The sequence below is a fragment of the Triticum urartu genome, chromosome 4 (assembly GCF_003073215.2).
Source record: "Triticum urartu cultivar G1812 chromosome 4, Tu2.1, whole genome shotgun sequence".
Taxonomy (NCBI): Eukaryota; Viridiplantae; Streptophyta; class Magnoliopsida; order Poales; family Poaceae; genus Triticum; species Triticum urartu.
In genome coordinates this window covers 570,917,123-570,936,928 of record NC_053025.1, presented here as the reverse complement: position 1 = coordinate 570,936,928, position 19,806 = coordinate 570,917,123, and the positions used below count along the sequence as shown (strand labels likewise).

Below are 19,806 nucleotides of genomic sequence, written 5' to 3'. Positions count from 1 at the left end.
TCGGTAAGCAAGCTACCGGGAAGAAGCCAAAGAATGGACCCAAGCCCGAGACTGAGTGCTTTTATTGTAAGGAAAGTGGTCACTGGAAGTGGAACTGCCCCAAATACTTAGCGGACAAGAAGGCCGGCAAAACAAAAGGTATATGTGATATACATGTAATTGATGTGTACCTTACCAGTACTCGTAGTAGCTCCTGGGTATTTGATACCGGTGCAGTTGCTCACATTTGTAACTCAAAGCAGGAGCTGCGGAATAAGCGGAGACTGGCGAAGGACGAGGTGACGATGCGCGTCGGGAATGGTTCCAAGGTCGATGTGATCGCCGTCGGCACGCTACCTCTACATTTACCTACGGGATTAGTTTTAAACCTCAATAATTGTTATTTAGTGCCAGCTTTGAGCATGAACATTGTATCGGGATCTCGTTTAATTCGAGATGGCTACTCATTTAAATCCGAGAATAATGGTTGTTCTATTTATATGAGAGATATGTTTTATGGTCATGCTCCGATGGTGAATGGTTTATTCTTAATGAATCTCGAGCGTAATGCTACACATGTTCATAGTGTGAATACCAAAAGATGTAAGGTTGATAATGATAGTCCCACATACTTGTGGCACTGCCGCCTTGGTCAGATAGGTGTCAAACGCATGAAGAAGCTCCGTGCAGATGGACTTTTAGAGTCTCTTGATTACGAATCATTTGACACGTGCGAACCATGCCTCATGGGTAAAATGACCAAGACTCCGTTCTCTGGAGATCATATTACTGATGTGTGCGGTCCAATGAGCGTTGAGGCTCGCGGTGGCTATCGTTATGTTCTCACCCTCACTGATGACTTGAGTAGATATGGGTATGTCTACTTAATGAAACACAAGTCTGAAACCTTTGAAAAGTTCAAGGAATTTCAGAGTGAGGTTGAGAATCAACGTGACAGAAAAATCAAGTTTTTGCGATCAGATCGTGGAGGAGAATACTTGAGTCACGAATTTGGCACACACTTAAGAAAATGTGGAATAGTTTTACAACTCACGCCGCCTGAAACACCTCAGCGTAATGGTGTGTCTGAATGTCGTAATCGCACTCTATTAGATATGGTGTGATCTATGATGTCTCTTACCGATTTACCGCTATCTTTTTGGGGCTATGCTTTAGAGACTGCCGCATTCACTTTAAATAGGGCTCCGTCGAAATCCGTTGAGACGACACCGTATGAATTATGGTTTGGGAAGAAACCTAAGCTGTCGTTTCTAAAAGTTTGGGGATGCGATGCTTATGTCAAGAAACATCAACCTAAAAAGCTCGAACCCAAGTCGGAAAAATGCGTCTTCATAGGATACCCTAAAGAAACTATTGGGTATACCTTCTACCTCAGATCCGAAGGCAAGATCTTTGTTGCCAAGAATGAATCCTTTCTAGAGAAAGAGTTTCTCTCGAAAGAAGTAAGTGGGAGGAAAGTAGAACTTGATGAAGTATTATCTCTTGAACCAGAAAATGGCGCAACTCAAGAAAATGTTCCTGAGGTGCCTGCACCGACTAGAGAGGAAGTTAATGATGATGATCATGAAACTTCGGATCAAGTTGCTACTGAACTTCGTAGGTCCACGAGGACACGTTCCGCACCAGAGTGGTACGGCAACCCTGTCTTGGAAATCATGTTGTTAGACAACGGTTAACCTTCGAACTATGAAGAAGCGATGGCGGGCCCGGATTCCGACAAATGGCTAGAAGGCATGAAATCTGAGATAGGATCCATGTATGAAAACGAAGTATGGACTTTGACTGACTTGCCCGTTGAGAGGCGAGCCATAGAAAATAAATGGATATTTAAGAAGAAGACAGACGCGGATGGTATTGTGACCATCTATAAAGCTCGGCTTGTCGCTAAGGGTTATCGACAAGTTCAAGGGGTTGACTACGATGAGACTTTCTCACCGGTAGCGAAGCTAAAGTCCGTCCGAATCATGTTAATTGCCGCATTCTATGATTATGAGATATGGCAAATGGACGTCAAAACGGCATTCCTTAGTGGTTTCCTTAAGGAAGAATTGTATATGATGCAGCCGGAAGGTTTTGTCGATCCTAAGAATGCTGACAAGGTGTGCAAGCTCCAACGCTCGATTTATGGGCTGGTGCAAGCATCTCGGAGTTGGAACATTCGCTTTGATGAGATGATCAAAGCGTTTGGGTATACACAGACTTATGGAGAAGTCTGCGTTTACAAGAAAGTGAGTGGGAGCTCTATAGCATTTCTCATATTATATGTAGATGCCATACTTTTGATGGAAAATGATATAGAACTCTTGGACAGCATTAAGGCCTACTTGAATAAGAGTTTTTCAATGAAGGACCTTGGAGAAGCTGCATATATATTAGGCATCAAGATCTATAGAGATAGATCAAGACGCCTCATAGGTCTTTCACAAAGCACATACCTTGATAAGATATTGAAGAAATTCAATATGGATCAGTCTAAGAAGGGGTTCTTCCCTGTGTTACAAGGTGTGAAATTGAGCTCAGCTCAATGTCCGACCACGGCAGAAGATATAGAAGAGATGAGTGTCATCCCCTATGCCTCAGCCATAGGTTCTATTATGTATGCCATGCTGTGTACCAGACCTGATGTAAACCTTGCCGTAAGTTTGGTAGGAAGGTACCAAAGTAATCCCGGCAAGGAACACTGGACAGCGGTCAAGAATATCCTGAAGTACCTGGAAAGGACTAAGGAAATGTTTCTCGTTTATGGAGGTGACGAAGAGCTCGTCGTAAAGGGTTACGTCGATGCTAGCTTCGACACAGATCTAGATGACTCCAAGTCACAAACCGGATACGTGTATATTTTGAATGGTGGGGCAGTAAGCTGGTGCAGTTGTAAGCAGAGCGTCGTGGCGGGATCTACATGTGAAGCGGAGTACATGGCAGCTTCGGAGGCAGCGCATGAAGCAATTTGGATGAAGGAGTTCATCACCGACCTAGGAGTCATACCCAATGCGTCGGGGCCAATCAAACTCTTCTGTGACAACACTGGAGCTATTGCACTTGCCAACGAGCCCAGGTTTCACAAGAAGACCAGGCACATCAAGCGTCGCTTCAACTTCATTCGTGAAAGTGTTCAAGATGGAGACATAGATATTTGTAAAGTACATACGGACCTGAATGTAGCAGATCCGTTGACTAAACCTCTCCCTAGAGCAAAACATGATCAACACCAGAATTCCATGGGTGTTCGATTCATCATAATGTAACTAGATTATTGACTCTAGTGCAAGTGGGAGACTGTTGGAAATATGCCCTAGAGGCAAAAATAAAAGCATTATTATTATATTTCCTTGTTCATGATAATTGTTTTTATTCATGCTATAATTGTGTTATCCGGAAATCGTAATACATGTGTGAATTATAGACTCCAACATGTCCCTAGTAAGCCTCTAGTTAACTAGCTCGTCGATCAACAGATAGTCATGGTTTCCTGACTATGGACATTGGATGTCATTGATAATGAGATCACATCATTAGGAGAATGATGTGATGGACAAGACCCAATCCTAAACATAGCATAAGATCGTATAGTTCGTTTGCTAGAGTTTTTCCAATGTCAAGTATCCTTTCCTTAGACCATGAGATCGTGTAACTTCTGGATACCGTAGGAGTGCTTTGGGTGTACCAAACTTCACAACGTAACTGGGTGACTATAAAGGTATACTACGGGTATCTCCGAAAGTGTCTGTTGGGTTGACACGGATCAAGACTGGGATTTGTCACTCCGTATGACGGAGAGGTATCACTGGGCCCACTCGGTAATGCATCATCATTATGAGCTCAAAGTGACCAAGTGTCTGGTCACGGGATCATGCATTACGGTACGAGTAAAGTGACTTGCCAGTAACGAGATTGAACAAGGTATTGGGATACCGACGATCGAATCTCAGGCAAGTAGCATACCGATTGACAAAGGGAATTGTATACGGGGTTGCTTGAATCCTCGACATCGTGGTTCATCCGATGAGATCATCGAGGAGCATGTGGGAGCCAACATGGGTATCCAGATCCCACTGTTGGTTATTGACCGGAGAGCAATCTCGGTCATGTCTACATGTCTCCCGAACCCGTAGGGTCTACACACTTAAGGTTCGGTGACGCTAGGGTTGTAGGGATATGTATATGCAGTAACCCGAATGTTGTTCGGAGTCCCGGATGAGATCCCGGACATCACGAGGAGTTCCGGAATGGTCCGGAGGTAAAGAATTATATATAGGAAGTGCTATTTCGGCCATCGGGACAAGTTTCGGGGTCACCGGTATTGTACCGGGACCACCGGAAGGGTCCCGGGGTCCATCGGGTGGGGCCACCTATCCCGGAGGGTCCCATGGGCTGAAGTGGGAAGGGATCCAGCCCAAAGTGGGCTGGGGCGCCACTTCCCCTAGGGCCCATGCGCCTAGGGTGGGGGAAACCCTAAAAAGGGGGCGCCCCTTGCTTGGGGGGCAAGCCCCCCACCCCTTGGCCGTCCCCCCCCCTAGGCCCCCCTATATATAGTGGGGGGATGGAGGACCTCTTACCTTTGCCTTTGGTGCCTCCCTCTTCCTCTCCAACACCTCCTCCTCCTCCATAGAGCTTGGCGAAGCCCTGCCGGAGTACTGCAGCTCCATCACCACCACGTCGTCGTGCTGCTGCTGGAGCCATCTTCCTCAACCTCTCCTTCCCCTTGCTGGATCAAGAAGAAGGAGACGTCTCGCTGACCGTACGTGTGTTGAACGCGGAGGTGCCGTCTGTTCGGCGCTAGGATCTCCGGTAATTTGGATCACGTCGAGTACGACTCCCTCATCCCCGTTCTTTGAACGCTTCCGCTCGCGATCTACAAAGGTATGTAGATGGATCCGATCACTCGTTGCTAGATGAACTCATAGATGGATCTTGGTGAAACCGTAGGAAATTTTTTGTTTTCTGCAACGTTCACCAACACCTTTTACTTCAGTGCCTACGAATGCTTTACTTCAGTAACACAGGGGGGTTTGGGGGGACTCACACGCGAGCCGCGTGGATCCAACGGATTCGACCGATTTGCGCGGCTGGTCAACGACGGGCCGCCGTTGTTTCCTACAAGACCCACCGTCACGCTCACGGAGGTGCCACCGATGACGCGTTCCTCTCCACACGGGCAACCGCCAGCCTACCCGCCCGCACCGCTAGTGGAGGACCACTACGTCAAGCCCCCCAAGCACGACTTCCCAAGGTTCACCGGCGTAGCACCCAAGCTCTGGATTGATCGGTGTGTGGCCTATTTTGAGTTGTACCGCGTGCCGATCAGCCACGGGGTGACCATGTGGCGCACAAGCGTATCGCCAGCAGCACCGCACACCCACAAGGGAGGCTTTCACCACCGCCATGGTCGCAAAATTCGGCCCCGACGAGTTTGAAATAGAGATGCATAAGTACAATGTTCTTAAAGGTAACTGCTGAGTACCTGCCATCAAGGATCAGTACAATGTTCTGAGCACCAAAAGTTAAGATGTAAGACTTCTGGTAAATCAATCTAAGCAAATGACCACTCTGAGCTGAAATAATTCGGCAGAATCCCCTGAGAAATTCAGCAAGAATATGTTAATGCCTTGAGTAATTGAATTCTCTGGGATGCCAAAATTTTCTTCCGAATACCAATAGCAGAGCAGTAGTTTGTGTGTTTTTATGTTTTCAGTCAGGTCACCACTTCACGTCATCATATGAAATCGACAATAATGTTAATTCTTCTATCTTAGCTAATTTCCTGGAAAAGCTAGACTTATCTCTTTTATCACATCATTACATAAGCAGCATGCAAAATGGCAGAAATTGTGCATCCAGTTATTTCTTCTATGAACGGCTCATTTGGACAAAGCATTGGGCGAATGTAGTAAACCACAAGAGACATTTTTGCTTGTTAAATTAGCCCCTAATTTAAATTTATGCCAAAAGCTTGATCCTAACAGTGTACCTAAGAGTTAGTTATGATTATATCCCAGATTTAGGCCACATCCTAACCGTATACATACAGGAGCCTTTGAGTTGCAATTTAGCTTTAGCTCAAACCCGTGATTATGTATGTCTTTAGATATCAAACTTCACCGGCAGGTGCACCACGGTCCCAAAAGAGGGGCGATGACGGATGGGACTCACTCAGGGGAGATCAGGGGCTGGGGGCGCGGAGGGAGGGAACCTGTATCGAGGCCCGCGGCAGCGAGGGTGGCAGCGGCGCAGCGGAAGATGGCCTGGAGCTCGGTGGCGAAGAAGAAGCCGTCGTGGTCCACCGCGGGGGTTCCCCCATATTCATCTCACCGGCGTCCGTCAGCGCCATCCGGGCGAGCACGGGGTGGGCCGGGTCTCCGCGGCGCGGAACGCGATCCCGGGGGCATCGGGGATGGAGCCCATCCCGGACTGCACGGCGCGCGAGGCGCCGACGTGGCCCTACATGGTGTAGAAGACGACGTAGATGCGGACCGGGCGCGGCGCCGGTGCGGCGGGGGCAGGGATGAAATTCGCGTCGGTGCGGGCCCAGCGGGGGTGAGAGGCGCTGGCTCTTGGAAAGGCAACCGCCGCCCTTGGCCATTGCCGCCGACGAGTAGGAGGAGAGAGTGGGGAGTGAGCGGTGGTGGCTGGTCTATTCGGTCCAGGCTGTGTCAGCGGAGTAGTTTTCCTCCCTATACCAAAAAAAAATACTAGCTTTTCTATATTAAAAATGTGGCAAATTATAGAGATTTTTTTAAAAAGGAGGCGCTTACCCGGCCTTAAACTGAGGCCTTACTAATCATGTCCGCCAGAGTGACATAATGTTCAGCGAGCAACAAAGTAAAGTAAAAAAGATACATGCCTGAAGGCGGATACATAGCAGCACACCGCTAGCATACACGATAAAGAAAACACACGCTTTGTTTGGATGTCTACATTAGAGAGCGCCGTATTGAATTGGTCTCAATTCTAAATTAGTGAGGAAATTGAAATGGCACGAATATGAATTCAGCTATTTGGTTGTCCAGTGAATTAACCATTGAAATGCCTCTAGATTTCAATATCAAATCTTGTTTGGATGACAAACTCTGGAATTGCATAGCTACATTACCAGATTCTACCTTGTTCCACATGACTCAAAAATGAAGTCTGACAATAAATAAATATATAACAATGAAAATAAATAAATATTCTAGAAATGCATCAGGAAAACGCAAATGGTCATATAATGAAAACAATATTTTCTTACAATACCATAACACAAAACTCAAAACAAAATAAACAACGCGTACTCTCGTACATGACATAAATCACAATGATTTAAATAGATAGGTCCAAATGCTTGACATAAATAGTGCGTGGCAGTAGTTCATATATAGTTCCAGGTTACAATAGGACATATAATAGATAGTTCGAAGTTCAACAAAACATAAAAGAACACACACATATCAGGAAAGCATTAGTCTTCAAGGCAACATTAGCAGCCATGTCTTTCTCATGGTGATGGGCAGCTCCTTAGAGTTGAAACAGTCGATCATTGAGTACCAATTTTCCATAACATCGAAGCATGTTTTGTTTGGCTAAATCAGGTATCAACTTAAGTGCATCAAGTATTTTCAGCGGGAGTGATAACTTTTGGTAATGGAATGGACTCAGTTGTCTTGAAAGCATCAACTAAGTCCTTCTTCATATCTCCAAGCATGCAAAGAATAGCATCACCTGTTCGCTGCCTCTTCGGCGCTACTTCTGTAGAGACTTCGATCGGTTCTTCTAATGGCTCTGCAGCAATCTCAACACTTGTCTTCGCACCCTCACCATTAGCATGATCTTTTGATATATGATGCAAATGGACTCGCAGTTCTTGATTACTTTGTTCTTGTAAGACTTTATCTCCTTGCATGTCTTGTTAGCCTGCACAATAAACACAAGCCAATAGTAAAGTTGATGCCTTGTTATTCTACATATGCAAACTATATAAAGAATATGCCTTGGTTACCTCCACATATTTAGCCCAAACATCATCACTATCCATTGATAGCCTATTATTGGTCCAATACCAACCAAAACCACTTTGAGAAAAGGATTTTGCTTACGACCTCATAGTGATGATCCAAAGTCATCATCCTTCCACTAATGTTCTCCTTTGTGATATCCTTATTGCACTTACCCTTTGAAAGTGCGTTATATCGACTAGAGGGGGTGAATAGGCGATTTTTACAAATTTGTCACTAGGGAATTTCAGGGTGAGGAAATTCCTAAGCAACGAACTACTTAGCAGCGGAATAAGTAGTCAGATGCAAGCATAATAGAGTAGTAGCATAGTCATCATGATGAAATGAAAACAAGCACAGAGTACAAGAAGCGTAAACACAGGATAAGCAGGCTGAAGACAAACTGACTGAAGAATTTAAACTGAGGAAATTGAGAAAGTCTTCAGTCAAAGTCTTCAAACAGTAACGATCAAGTACAACAACACAAAATAAGGAAATGAAGGGGTTGAGGAAATAGAACCAGTTAGCTCAGTGAAGACAATGATTTGGTAGACCAGTTCCAACTGATGTGACGGTCGTACGTCTGGTTGGAGCGGCTAGGTATTTAAACCTGAGGACACACAGTCCTTACCATATTCTCCTTGAGCTAAGGTCACATAGACCTCGCCCAATCACTCGTGGTAAGTCTTTAGGTGACTTCCAAACCTTCACAGACTCGGTCGCTCGGCAATCCACAATTTCCTCTTGGATGCTCTAGACCATGACGCCTTACCGTCTGGAGGATGCACAGTCCTCAAAGGTAACAAGCATCGGTTCCACACAGGAACAATCTGTTGAGGAACGTAGTATTTGAAAAAAATTCCTACGATCACGCAAGATCTATCTAGGAGATGCATAGCAACGAGAGTGAAGAGTGTGTCTACGTACCCTCGTAGACCGAAAGCGGAAGCGTTTAGTAACGCGGTTGATGTAGTCGAACGTCTTCGCGATCCAACCGATCAAGTACCGAACGCATGGCACCTCCGTGATTTGCACACGTTCAGCTCGGTGATGTCCCTCGTACTCTTGATCCAGCTAAGGTCGAGGGTGAGTTCCGTCAGCACAACGGCGTGTTGACGGTAATGATGAAGTTATCGACGCAGCGCTTCGCCTAAGCACTACGACAATATGACCGAGGTGTAAAACTGTGGAGGGGGCACCGCACAGGGCTAAAGATCAACTTGTGTGTCTATGGGGTGCCCCCTCCCCCGTATATAAAGGAGGGGAGGAGGAGGAGGGTCGGCCTCAAGGGGCGCGCCCAACGGGGGGATTCCTACTCCTAGTAGGAGGAGGTTTCCCCCTTGCCTAGTCCAAGTAGGAGAAGAAGGAAGGAGAGGAAGAAGAGAAGGAAAGGGGGGCTGGCCCCCCTAGCCCTAGTCCAATTTGGTTTGGGCTAGGGGGGGCGCACGCCACCTCTTGGCCTGCCTCCTCTCTTCCACCACTAGGCCCATAAGGCCCAATAACTTCCCAGGGGGGGTTCCGGTAACCCCTGGTACTCCGAAATGACCCGAACCATTCCGGTGTCCGGATGTAACCTTCCAATATATGAATCTTTATGTCTCAACCATTTCGAGACTCCTCGTCATTTCTGTGATCTCATCCGGGGCTTCGAACAACCTTCGGTACATCAAATCACATAACTCATAATACATATCGTCATCGAACGTTAAGCGTGCGGACCCTACGGGTTCGAGAACTATGTAGACATGACCGAGACACATCTCCGGTCAATAACCAATAACGGAACCTGAATGCTCATATTGGTTCATACGTATTCTAGGAAGATCTTTATCGGTCAAACTACACAACAATATATGTTGTTCCCTTTGTCATCGGTATGTTACTTGCCCGAGATTCGATCGTCGGTATCATCATACCTGGTTCAATCTCATTACCGGCAAGTCTCTTTACTCGTTCCGTAATGCATCATCCCGTGACTAACTCATTAGTCACATTGCTTGCAAGGCTTATAGTGATGTGCATTACCGAGAGGGCCCAGAGATACCTCTCCGACAATTGGAGTGACAAATCCTAATCTCGATTTATGCCAACTCAATAAAAACCATCAGAGACACCTGTAGAGCATCTTTATAATCACCCAGTTATGCTGTGACGTTTGATAGCACACTAAGTGTTCCTCCGGTATTCGGGACTTGCCTAATCTCATAGTCATAGGAACATGTATAAGTTATGGAGAAAGCAATAGCAATAAACTAAACGATCATAATGCTAAGATAACGGATGGGTCAAGTCAATCACATCATTCTCTAATGATGTGATCCCGTTCATCAAATGACAACTCATGTCTATGGCTAGGAAACTTAACCATCTTTGATTAATGAGCTAGTCAAGTAGAGGCATACTAGTGACACTCTGTTTGTCTATGTATTCGCACATGTAATAAGTTTCTGTTTAATACAATTCTAGCATGAATAATAAACATTTATAAGGAAATATAAATAACAACTTTATTATTGCCTCTAGGGCATATTTCCTTCAGTCTCCCACTTGCACTAGAGTCAATAATCTAGATTACATTGTAATGATTCTAACACCCATGGAGTCTTGGTGCTGATCATGTTTTGCTCGTGAGAGAGGCTTAGTCAACGGGTCTGCAACATTCAGATCTGTATGTATCTTGCAAATCTCTATGTCTCCCTCCTTGACTTGATCGCGGATAGAATTGAAGTGTCTCTTGATGTGCTTGGTTCTCTTGTGAAATCTGGATTCCTTTGCCAAGGCAATTGCACCAGTATTGTCACAAAAGATTTTCATTGGACTCGATGCACTAGGTATGACACCTAGATCGGATATGAAATCCTTCATCCAGACTCCTTCATTTGCTGCTTCCGAAGCAACTATGTATTCCGCTTCACATGTAGATCCCGCCACGTCTCTTTGCTTAGAACTGCACCAACTGACAGCTCCACCATTTAATAAAAATACATATCCAATTTGTGACTTAGAGTCATCTGGATCAGTGTCAAATCTTGCATCGACGTAACCATTTACGACGAGCTCTTTGTCACCTCCATAAACGAGCAACATATCCTTAGTCCTTTTCACGTATTTTAGGATGTTCTTGACCGCTGTCCAGTGATCCACTCTTGGATTACTTTGGTACCTCCCTGCTAAACTAATAGCAAGGCACACATCTGTTGGGGAACGAAGTAATTTCAAACAATTTCCTACGCACATGCAAGATCTATCTAGGTGATGCATAGCAACGAGAGGGGAAGAGTGTTGTCCACGTACCCTCATAGACCGTAAGCGGAAGCATTATGACAACACGGTTGATGTAGTCATACGTCTTCGTGATCCGACCGATCCTAGCACCGAAGGTACGGCACCTCCGCGATATGCACACGTTCAGCTCGGTGACATCCCGCGAACTCCAGATCCAGCTGAGTGTCGAGGGAGAATTTCGTCAGCACGACGGCGTGATGATGGTGATGATGAAGCTACCGGCGCAGGGCTTCGCCTAAGCACTACGGTGATATGACCGAGGTGGATTATGGTGGAGGCATTACAAAAAAAATACACTTCCGTGATGATACGTGTTTGTCACAGTAGGTCGCATTTTCTGTCATGCATGTACATCCATGACGATTTTATGACAGAATCAAGATAGTCATACCTGTGCTGTCGTAGAAGTGTTCCATGACATTACCAAAATTATCACCACAGAAGTGTCCACTTCCATGACGATAAATCCCGCGTCACAGAAGTGCTTTCGTCAAGGGTGACCGACACGTGGCATCCACCGTAACGGAACGCCGTTAAGCTATCGGGTTGGGTTTTGGATCCGATAACCCGTTAACAGCCCCGACCAATGGGGATTTTCCACGTGTAAAATCATCATTGGCTGGAGGAAACACGTGTCATCGTTGGGACAGATGTCATCCACTCATTGGACAAAAGGCGCCTATGATACGTCGACACGTGGCATGGTCCAACAGAGGCCCATTCCTGTGAAAAGGCCGGCCCGTTTGAATTGGTCAAAAGGTCGCGGGTCGGCCCATGTAAAGCTTGTTAACGGCATGTTCGCATATAGCCCATTTATAGCCCGCTAACCAAAGGCCCGTTACGCCCTATCCGAATTAGGCCCAATAGCGTCATCTGGGCCACCCAATATGATTCCAGCCCGTTTTCACTTCTGGCCCATGTATGGCCCATGACGTCTTTCGGCCCATATGAGGCCCTATGTAACTCTTGGCCTATTAACGGCCCGTGGTGAAACTGGCCCGTAATGAACAGTGTATCACTTTACACCCATTAACGGCCTGTGGTGAAACTGGCCCGTAATGAACAGTGTATCACTTTATACCCATTAACGGCCCGTTATTCTGTTGGGCCGTTTCCAGCCCATGTTATCTTTCAGCCTTCTCAGAGCCCATTTATTCTTGGGCTCATTTCCAGCATTCGTTTACTTACGGCCCATTACTGTCATTTTCTGCTTGTGGGCCAAATTCAGCCCGTGGTTACAGTCGGCCCGTTAATACGTCGGGCCATTTTCATAGCGTCATCAAATACGGCCTATTAACGATGGCCCGTTATGGTCGGCCCATGAACGGACGATTCCAACTCTAGCCTGTTTACGGCCATAATGCGGCCTGTTATTGGCCCATGTTTGGCCAATCGATCATACTGCTCGTATAAGGCCCATTGATGATACGCCCCGTAGAAGGCCCATTGTTTCTATGGCCCGTAGAAGGCCCATTGTTTCTATGGCCCGTAGAAGGCCCAATGTTTCTACGGTCCGTAGAAGGCCCACTGTTTCTACGGTCCGTAGAAGGCCCACTGTTTCTACGGCCCGTAGGAGGCCCAGTGTCACTACAGTAAATATTAGCCCATGGTTATTGTGGCCTAGTTTTAAAAAATAGGTTATTGCAGCCACTAGCAAACCGCGGAAAAAGAACTGCAATGACTACAGGAAAACAAATAAACAAGACAACAAGGGAATAAATAAGCAAACAACTTATGCTAGGCTATCACGACTATCACACATATTACATCCACTGGGCATCGAAGTTCGCCACCAGTGCAAATAAACGCGCCGACAAAAGAATATACAAAACTGAGAGCACTTCAGAAGGCACTAGGCCTGGCCAGGTCGGGCCCCCCAAACAGCTGAAGAAGTTGAGTAGACCTCAGTTGTGTCAACGATAGATGCATCAACACTAGATTTAAGGCATGATGGTCCGCACGGTAGTCCTCTGACATCTTCATTGCATCTTTGACTTCAAGTCGGAGCTGGGTTGAAGCAAGCCTTTCCGCTTTAAGTTTAGACTGAAGAAGTCAAACTGATTGAGGCAGCGACTGCACAGAGGTTGTCTCACACCTGCTGGTGAGTAGCTTCAACTCACTATCTTCATCAAGACAGGACCTTGGGGTCATCTCGCTGTCCTCAAGATGGTTTGGCTCACTATATTCCCTAAAGTTCTGCTTGGTGTAAGAGATACGAGTCTGAAAGAGAAACAAGGAGATACGTAACAGATTTCACAATTATATAAGCAAATAAATGGATCTGTTCTGCATAAGGAACATGTTTTTACAACTACAATTTGAAACTGGTAGTTGTTGCAAACATCCAATCAGATGTAAACAGCAAAGCAAACAGCAGTGGAGGAAATGATGCCTATCCAAATCTATACTACAACAAAGTTTAAAGGCTTGAGAAGGATGAACTTACATTACATGTTAATACGGGCTGGACAAAGCCCTTCTCCATGTTGATGGAAGGATAATTCAATAAATTCCCCAAAGAAAATTCTTTATAAGCGTTGCCATTATTCTACATTTTGCAAAGAGTAAATATAGATCAAATAATATTGGAAGAAACAGAGGATAATGAAGCTCAGGTGCAGACTGATGATACATAATCAAATAGCAATTAATTAGGTACAACGTTACAAGGCAAAAGGGAGAGAGGTACTGACAAGAGCAATGCAGATCCCATTATTGTTTTGAGATCATATGATCCTTTGAGCAAGGAGATTCATCTGAATTTAGTTTTCATACAAGAGAGAAGGTAAGGCACAAGCAGAAATTTAGGAGTTCAAATTTTGAATTGATATCATAGAAAGTACCTGACGCTGGGCTCCCAGCAGTTCTAATAGGGGTTTGGCCACTGGAGTAGGGGTAAAGTGTGGTACAGTTGGGCCTGTGTTTTCTGTGGCTGCTGATCTATCTGATTTAACAGGTATCACTACCTTTTCCAAATACCTAGTTTGTACTCCTTGAGGATCTGCACTCACCCTCTTCCTTTTGGACATCTATTATGAAAGAACAACACTTGACTGGAAAAACATAGTGTGACGACACATGGAATAGGTACAGAAAATGGATAGGTATGGCATATACTCATATATGATGCTTAAACTAAGCAGATGGTGTAACAAAGTAGAAGTAATGCTAGAGGTCAGATGCAAAATATGTGCGACCAATACAACTTTGCAAAGTTAGAGCAAGCACCTTGATGGGTGAATAAGATAGGCCATCCTCCACCATGCCAAGTTTGTTAGCCAGTGGATCGTTCCGCAATATTCCTCTCGTGCGCCCATTCTCATATTCATTTTGATAATATTCAATATCTGACATGCATGAAAACATAAAAACAAGTGAGATTTTCTTTGTAATGCAGAAGTGATTCTAATCCAATATTGCCTCCCTGTAAACCCCTTTGTGCTATCTCTGCAATTCTTTTAGAAGATGCCATGCATGCTGTAATTTGTTGTGTGCATTAATATAATGTGGCCTACTACTCAAAATATGAGAGCTCCAGAAGTGATGACACTTCGCAGATGATAGCTTCAACATATAGTAAAGAAGAACAAGTCGACCTGACCTGACAGATTCAAAATATACTAAGGGAGAACAACTCGACCTGACAGTCGACCGCAAGAGAAGAGTATCATATTAAAGAAGAGCAGAAGAGAAAGCATATTGAAGATATTACAAGTCTTTCAATACAATGTCGGTTGGCCACCCATGATGAACCAGAGCGCACAGAGAAATACTATTCTTTCCGGTCTCTCCATATGTGGCTCACATGCATTTCGAAACTAAAGTAGGAACATTTATCTAACGAATTAAACATCTCTTAGTTTTACTAATATCAGCAATAATATCATATATGAATTTGTACAACTAATCTTGTTTAGCTCGATGGGTGGAGCAGTGCTATTACGACAGAACCACGTAGGCTAATTGTGGTCATCATAAAATGGGGAAAACATAAGCATGATGAGTATAGTGTTGACCATGGCAGTGGGATGGCAGATCTGAAGCTGCAAACCGCGCAAAGGTAGTTAGCAACCGATGTTTGCTTTGAAATAACAACTAAGATTTGGTATGGACAAGAAAGTACGGTCAACAAGTGACAAAGAAATGCAATTATGCTGTCTCTCAATATGTCGCGACATGCATTTGGAAACTCAAGTGGGACCTCTAGCTAACCAATTAAATGTGTTGGTTAACTAATATCAGTATCATATCACAATCATATTTGAACAACTAAGCTTTCAAATTTTGAGTGTTGTGTTGTTTAGCTTGAAGGGTGGAGTAATGCTAGTATGACAGAAAGCACCTGCGCAGATCATAGTAGAGTAGATAAAAGGGGGAAACCCTAAGCATCAAGAGAAAATCGGGAAAGTGCAACTAGCTGGACCAGTGGGTGGCGCACATGCTTTTCGAAACGAATATAGGAACATTAGGTGACCAATTAAACGTTCTTTGTTTTAGTGATATGAGCATCATATCAGATTTGTATTTCAACATGTAAGCTTTGGGTTGAGGTCTTGAGGAGCAGTGCTAGCACGACACAAAGCACCTACGATGATGGTAGTGAATATAAAGGGGGGAAACCATAAGCTTTACGAGTATAGTGCCCGTGCCATGGCGGATCTGAAGGTGCAAACCGGACAAAGCTACTTCGCAACCAATGTTTGCTTTCAACTAGCCACTACGATTTGGTACGGACAAGAAAAGTACAGTAAACAAATTACGATCTATTTTCCGGGTGAGATCAATAACTTAAGCACATATGGAAGAGTACCACCTCTCTTGCGACGCCGTGTAGGCCTATGCTGATACGTTGAGGGTGCTGCGGGTGCGATGGCTGTCGGCGGCGGGGAAGAAGACTTTAGACGGCAGACGGCCGGGTCGGGGGATATATCCTATTGCCATGGACGAGGCGGTCATAGGAGCGGCAACGGCAAGGTGGACGATGGCACCGATGAAGCGAGAGGAGGCGATGAAAGGATCCTGGTCCAGCGCCATGGATGAGAGACGTCCATCTCTTCCAGTGGATGACGGGGTAGGGGTAGCGGCTCTGGCAAGGTGGAGGATGGGGTGGCGGACGGAGGAGGCTGGCCGCAGTGCGGAGGTTGTCGTGCCGCCGAAGGTGTATGAATGGGGAAATGGAGGGGAGGGGGATCTCAAACTTTGGGACGCGCTTCTCTGAAATGGGGGAAAGTTACCAACTTATCCCCCGTTTAAAATTTCAGACATCGCGTCGGTTGGGGATAGGACGGTAATCTCACATCTCCCAAATATTTGCCGGTAACTATTTCAGGCGAGGAGAGGGTGTTTTGCCGCCCATGGTGTATGAACGGGGCTGACAGGTAGGGCAGTTGTGTCACGTCTGATGGAAGTTACACATCTGCCCCTATTTAAAATATTAGCCTACATCGATTTCGAACGAGGACAGTTTGTTTTGCCGCCCACCGTGTATGAATGGGGAAATGGAGGAAGAGATACATGTCTTTTGGACGAGCTTGAATCAAATGTGTGTTTGCCGCCCACGTTTGGCGCCCACCGTGTCTGAATGGGCTCAGAGGCCGTCGTGTCACGTCTGATTGAAGTTACTAGTCTACCCCTATCGACAACAGTGTAAATCCGGTCGATAAGGATGTCAAGTGTCAGGGATAGAAAGTAATTTCCATCTCGCAAACACTTGCATCGGGCAGCCCACAAATTATAGTGGGTGTTTAGCCGCTTCGTTCAAAACTTGGGAGAATTAGCATTCACGTTTGCCCTGGGACCTGGCAAACTAAATTCAAATCCAATTTGTATTCGATTACGAATATCCACAGATAATTATACGTTTTGTTATTTATTTCTTCAAAACCACAACAAAGATTTATTCCACCTTTATATATGATTATGATTTAGAAATGTCGTGATCTTCGAATTCAGTAGGTTGGATACACTCTGAGTCAAACAGTTATTTCATCCAATACAATATGCTCACACGAAAAACAGTTCACCTTATGTCAATCATACAAGTACTGAGGATTACCTCGCCTAAAAAATTCGGATCATTACAACACATGGACAACATAGGGGGTCTTGCAACATAATCCATTCAGAGACATGACACAACATGCAAGTATAATAATCTAATGACAATTTCAACTGGTATCTAATGAAGAACTGAGATTACCTTGGGCTTCAGATAGCAGAAACAACAGGACCTCCTCTGTCTTCAAATGCAACATTCTTACTTCCTCCAATTCTTGGGTTGCTTGCATAATGTGTGCCGCTAATTCCGTAATTTCCAGCCTCAAGATAAAGATTACCTCATTCATGGCAGCCACACCATCTCTTTCTGCCTCTAGTAGAGCCTCAAGCACTATAATATCTGTGCTCAGACTGCTCTCCGGCGGTGTTGCCTCTGAACTGCTACCATCTGGTAACATGGATGGCGCACTGCTTCCACAAATAGATTCTGGGGTTGTACATTGTGTCCTAGTGTGAACGGCATCCTGAAAGGTTTCCGCTGGACATCAGTAAGAGATAGTTATCATATGATCCAGGAAGTAAGCTTACATGGGGTTGTACATTATTGCCGAGCATGGCAAACTATATTTAAATGGTTCGAAGCAGCATCAGCCGAAAAGAAATTAAAATGGTAAGATGAAACTAGGGATGTAAGTGGCAAATAAACGACATCCTCCCTAGTTCATTTTCCTCAAAAAACAAAAACTCTTTTGAACTATCATACCACTAGTGGACTTTAATCGGGATTAAACGGGACCCAGTTGACATCCCTAGTTGAAAGGGAGTGTACAACCGCTATATTTAAGTTGCCAAGGCATCTAAGCGGTTGAAATAATCTGAGAAAGCACTTAATAGTGTGGACTCATATAAACTACGAAGACAGTCTTGTGATGAAGTTGAGAGGAAAAGTTAAGGACTCAAATGAAATAGGCGTGCATTTCTTTATGATAGTACAGCAGGCACTGCTAACATATTGGCCAACTCAGGTATAGCCTAACAACAAATAAGCATTCGAATCAAGCAATACAGCAAAGCAGACAACTGAACTATTTGTAATTTGGTAGGATTACATGTTGAGGGCACAAGCCAAGAAAGCAGCCCACTCGCATTACATTTCACATGTACTAAAACACACTGGCTTACCATATGTTGCTGTGAAGCCTAGCTGCTGTTGCAATGTTCTTTGAAGATATCGTCAGCATCCCGTGGATGCAAATCTAGTTGTAGTTTATTCTGCACCATCTATTTAGGTAAAATTAATTTTAATCGCATGCACTGGTACGAATTGATCATCAATGGTTCATCTAAACTAATGAAAGAAGGGTGTGTGCATACACGACAATATATCTTCTTCCCTCTATTTTTATGCTTGTTCGAGGTGCCAGCCCCAAAAGAACAAATATTTTGCTTGATGGGGTTGGCAGCTCCATAATTAATAGAAGCATCAAATTAGTCATGCAACTTGGGAAGATCAAGAACACACAAACAAGTAATGAACAAAGGCTCGGAGCAGTGATGTAATAGCTAGCATCAGAAAATGTAGGGTAAAACAAACAAAAAGTAGCGGAACCACATGCTAGTTTGCTGATGTGTAATTAAGCATAGAGAACATTAAGCAGTATGATGGAACCAACAGGTGGCATCAGAACAAAACTAAAGCATATTAACTATACGTGCACTGGTATGTAATTTAGCACATGTAACATGTTCACTGCCAGAAGTATGGCCCTACAGGTGCAAGCAGAATAACGTGTCTCATGAAAAACTGAATGATGCCCTAAAGAAATTCAAAGGTGCGGTGCTTATGCTAGGAAAGTGAACGTATGCGCCGGCCGTTGGATAATAGTACCTGATCCTCAGCGGCGTATGGGTATCGTTGTCATACTTGATAGCTAAGGATCGTCGATGGTGCTTGTGTTGCGGTTGAGTTTGGGCCGGCTGTCCCCGTCGCTGAAGCGGCTCCGGTGCTACGGTTGCGGCGCCTGTCAACATACAAGAAAGCTCATCTGTGGTCATTGAACAGTTGCACAATAAAGAGAAAAACCGAGGGAGTACAAATCAAAATAGCCTAATGAGGCTGCAGCGTCGGTAAAGCAGGGCCGGTGGAGTTGAATATGGCATCCGTGGAGCGGGTCCGATGCAGTGGACGAAGGCTTCGGCGGGCGCGTTGTACAGTGCTTTCGGTGAGGCGGATCTGTTGTGGCGGACGAGGGCTTGTATGAAGGGCCAGCGAAGGGGCGGACGAGGGAGTCAATGAAGGGCCTACGCTATGGTGGACGAGGGCGCCGGTTAAGCAAATCCGGTGCGGTGGACCATGATGGCGGTCAAGGAGATCTGGAGCGGTGGACAAGCCAGTCGCTGAAGCGGCTCCGGTGAAGTGGTGAGTTGGCAGTTGGGGGTTCCAAGGTGCAGAAGGTAGATCCGGCGGGGTGTGAGGTCCACCGCTGCGGCGGAGGACTAGATTCGGCGGCTTGCCGTGGTTGGGGGGTCGGGGAGGGGCTCTGGGGAAGAATGT

General features: G+C 45.3%; 1 protein-coding gene across 1 annotated transcript; it reads right to left on the bottom strand.

Moving 5' to 3' along the window:
* Nucleotides 1–4,830: 4,830 nt before the first annotated feature.
* Nucleotides 4,831–6,649, bottom strand: LOC125554185. Its single transcript, XM_048717777.1, has 2 exons — nucleotides 6,191–6,649; nucleotides 4,831–5,575 (listed from the first exon to the last, which is right to left on the bottom strand). The coding sequence occupies exons 1-2, from the start codon at nucleotides 6,578–6,580 to the stop codon at nucleotides 5,531–5,533; spliced, it is 435 nt and encodes a 144-aa protein (XP_048573734.1). The 5' UTR covers nucleotides 6,581–6,649; the 3' UTR covers nucleotides 4,831–5,530.
* Nucleotides 6,650–19,806: the final 13,157 nt, after the last annotated feature.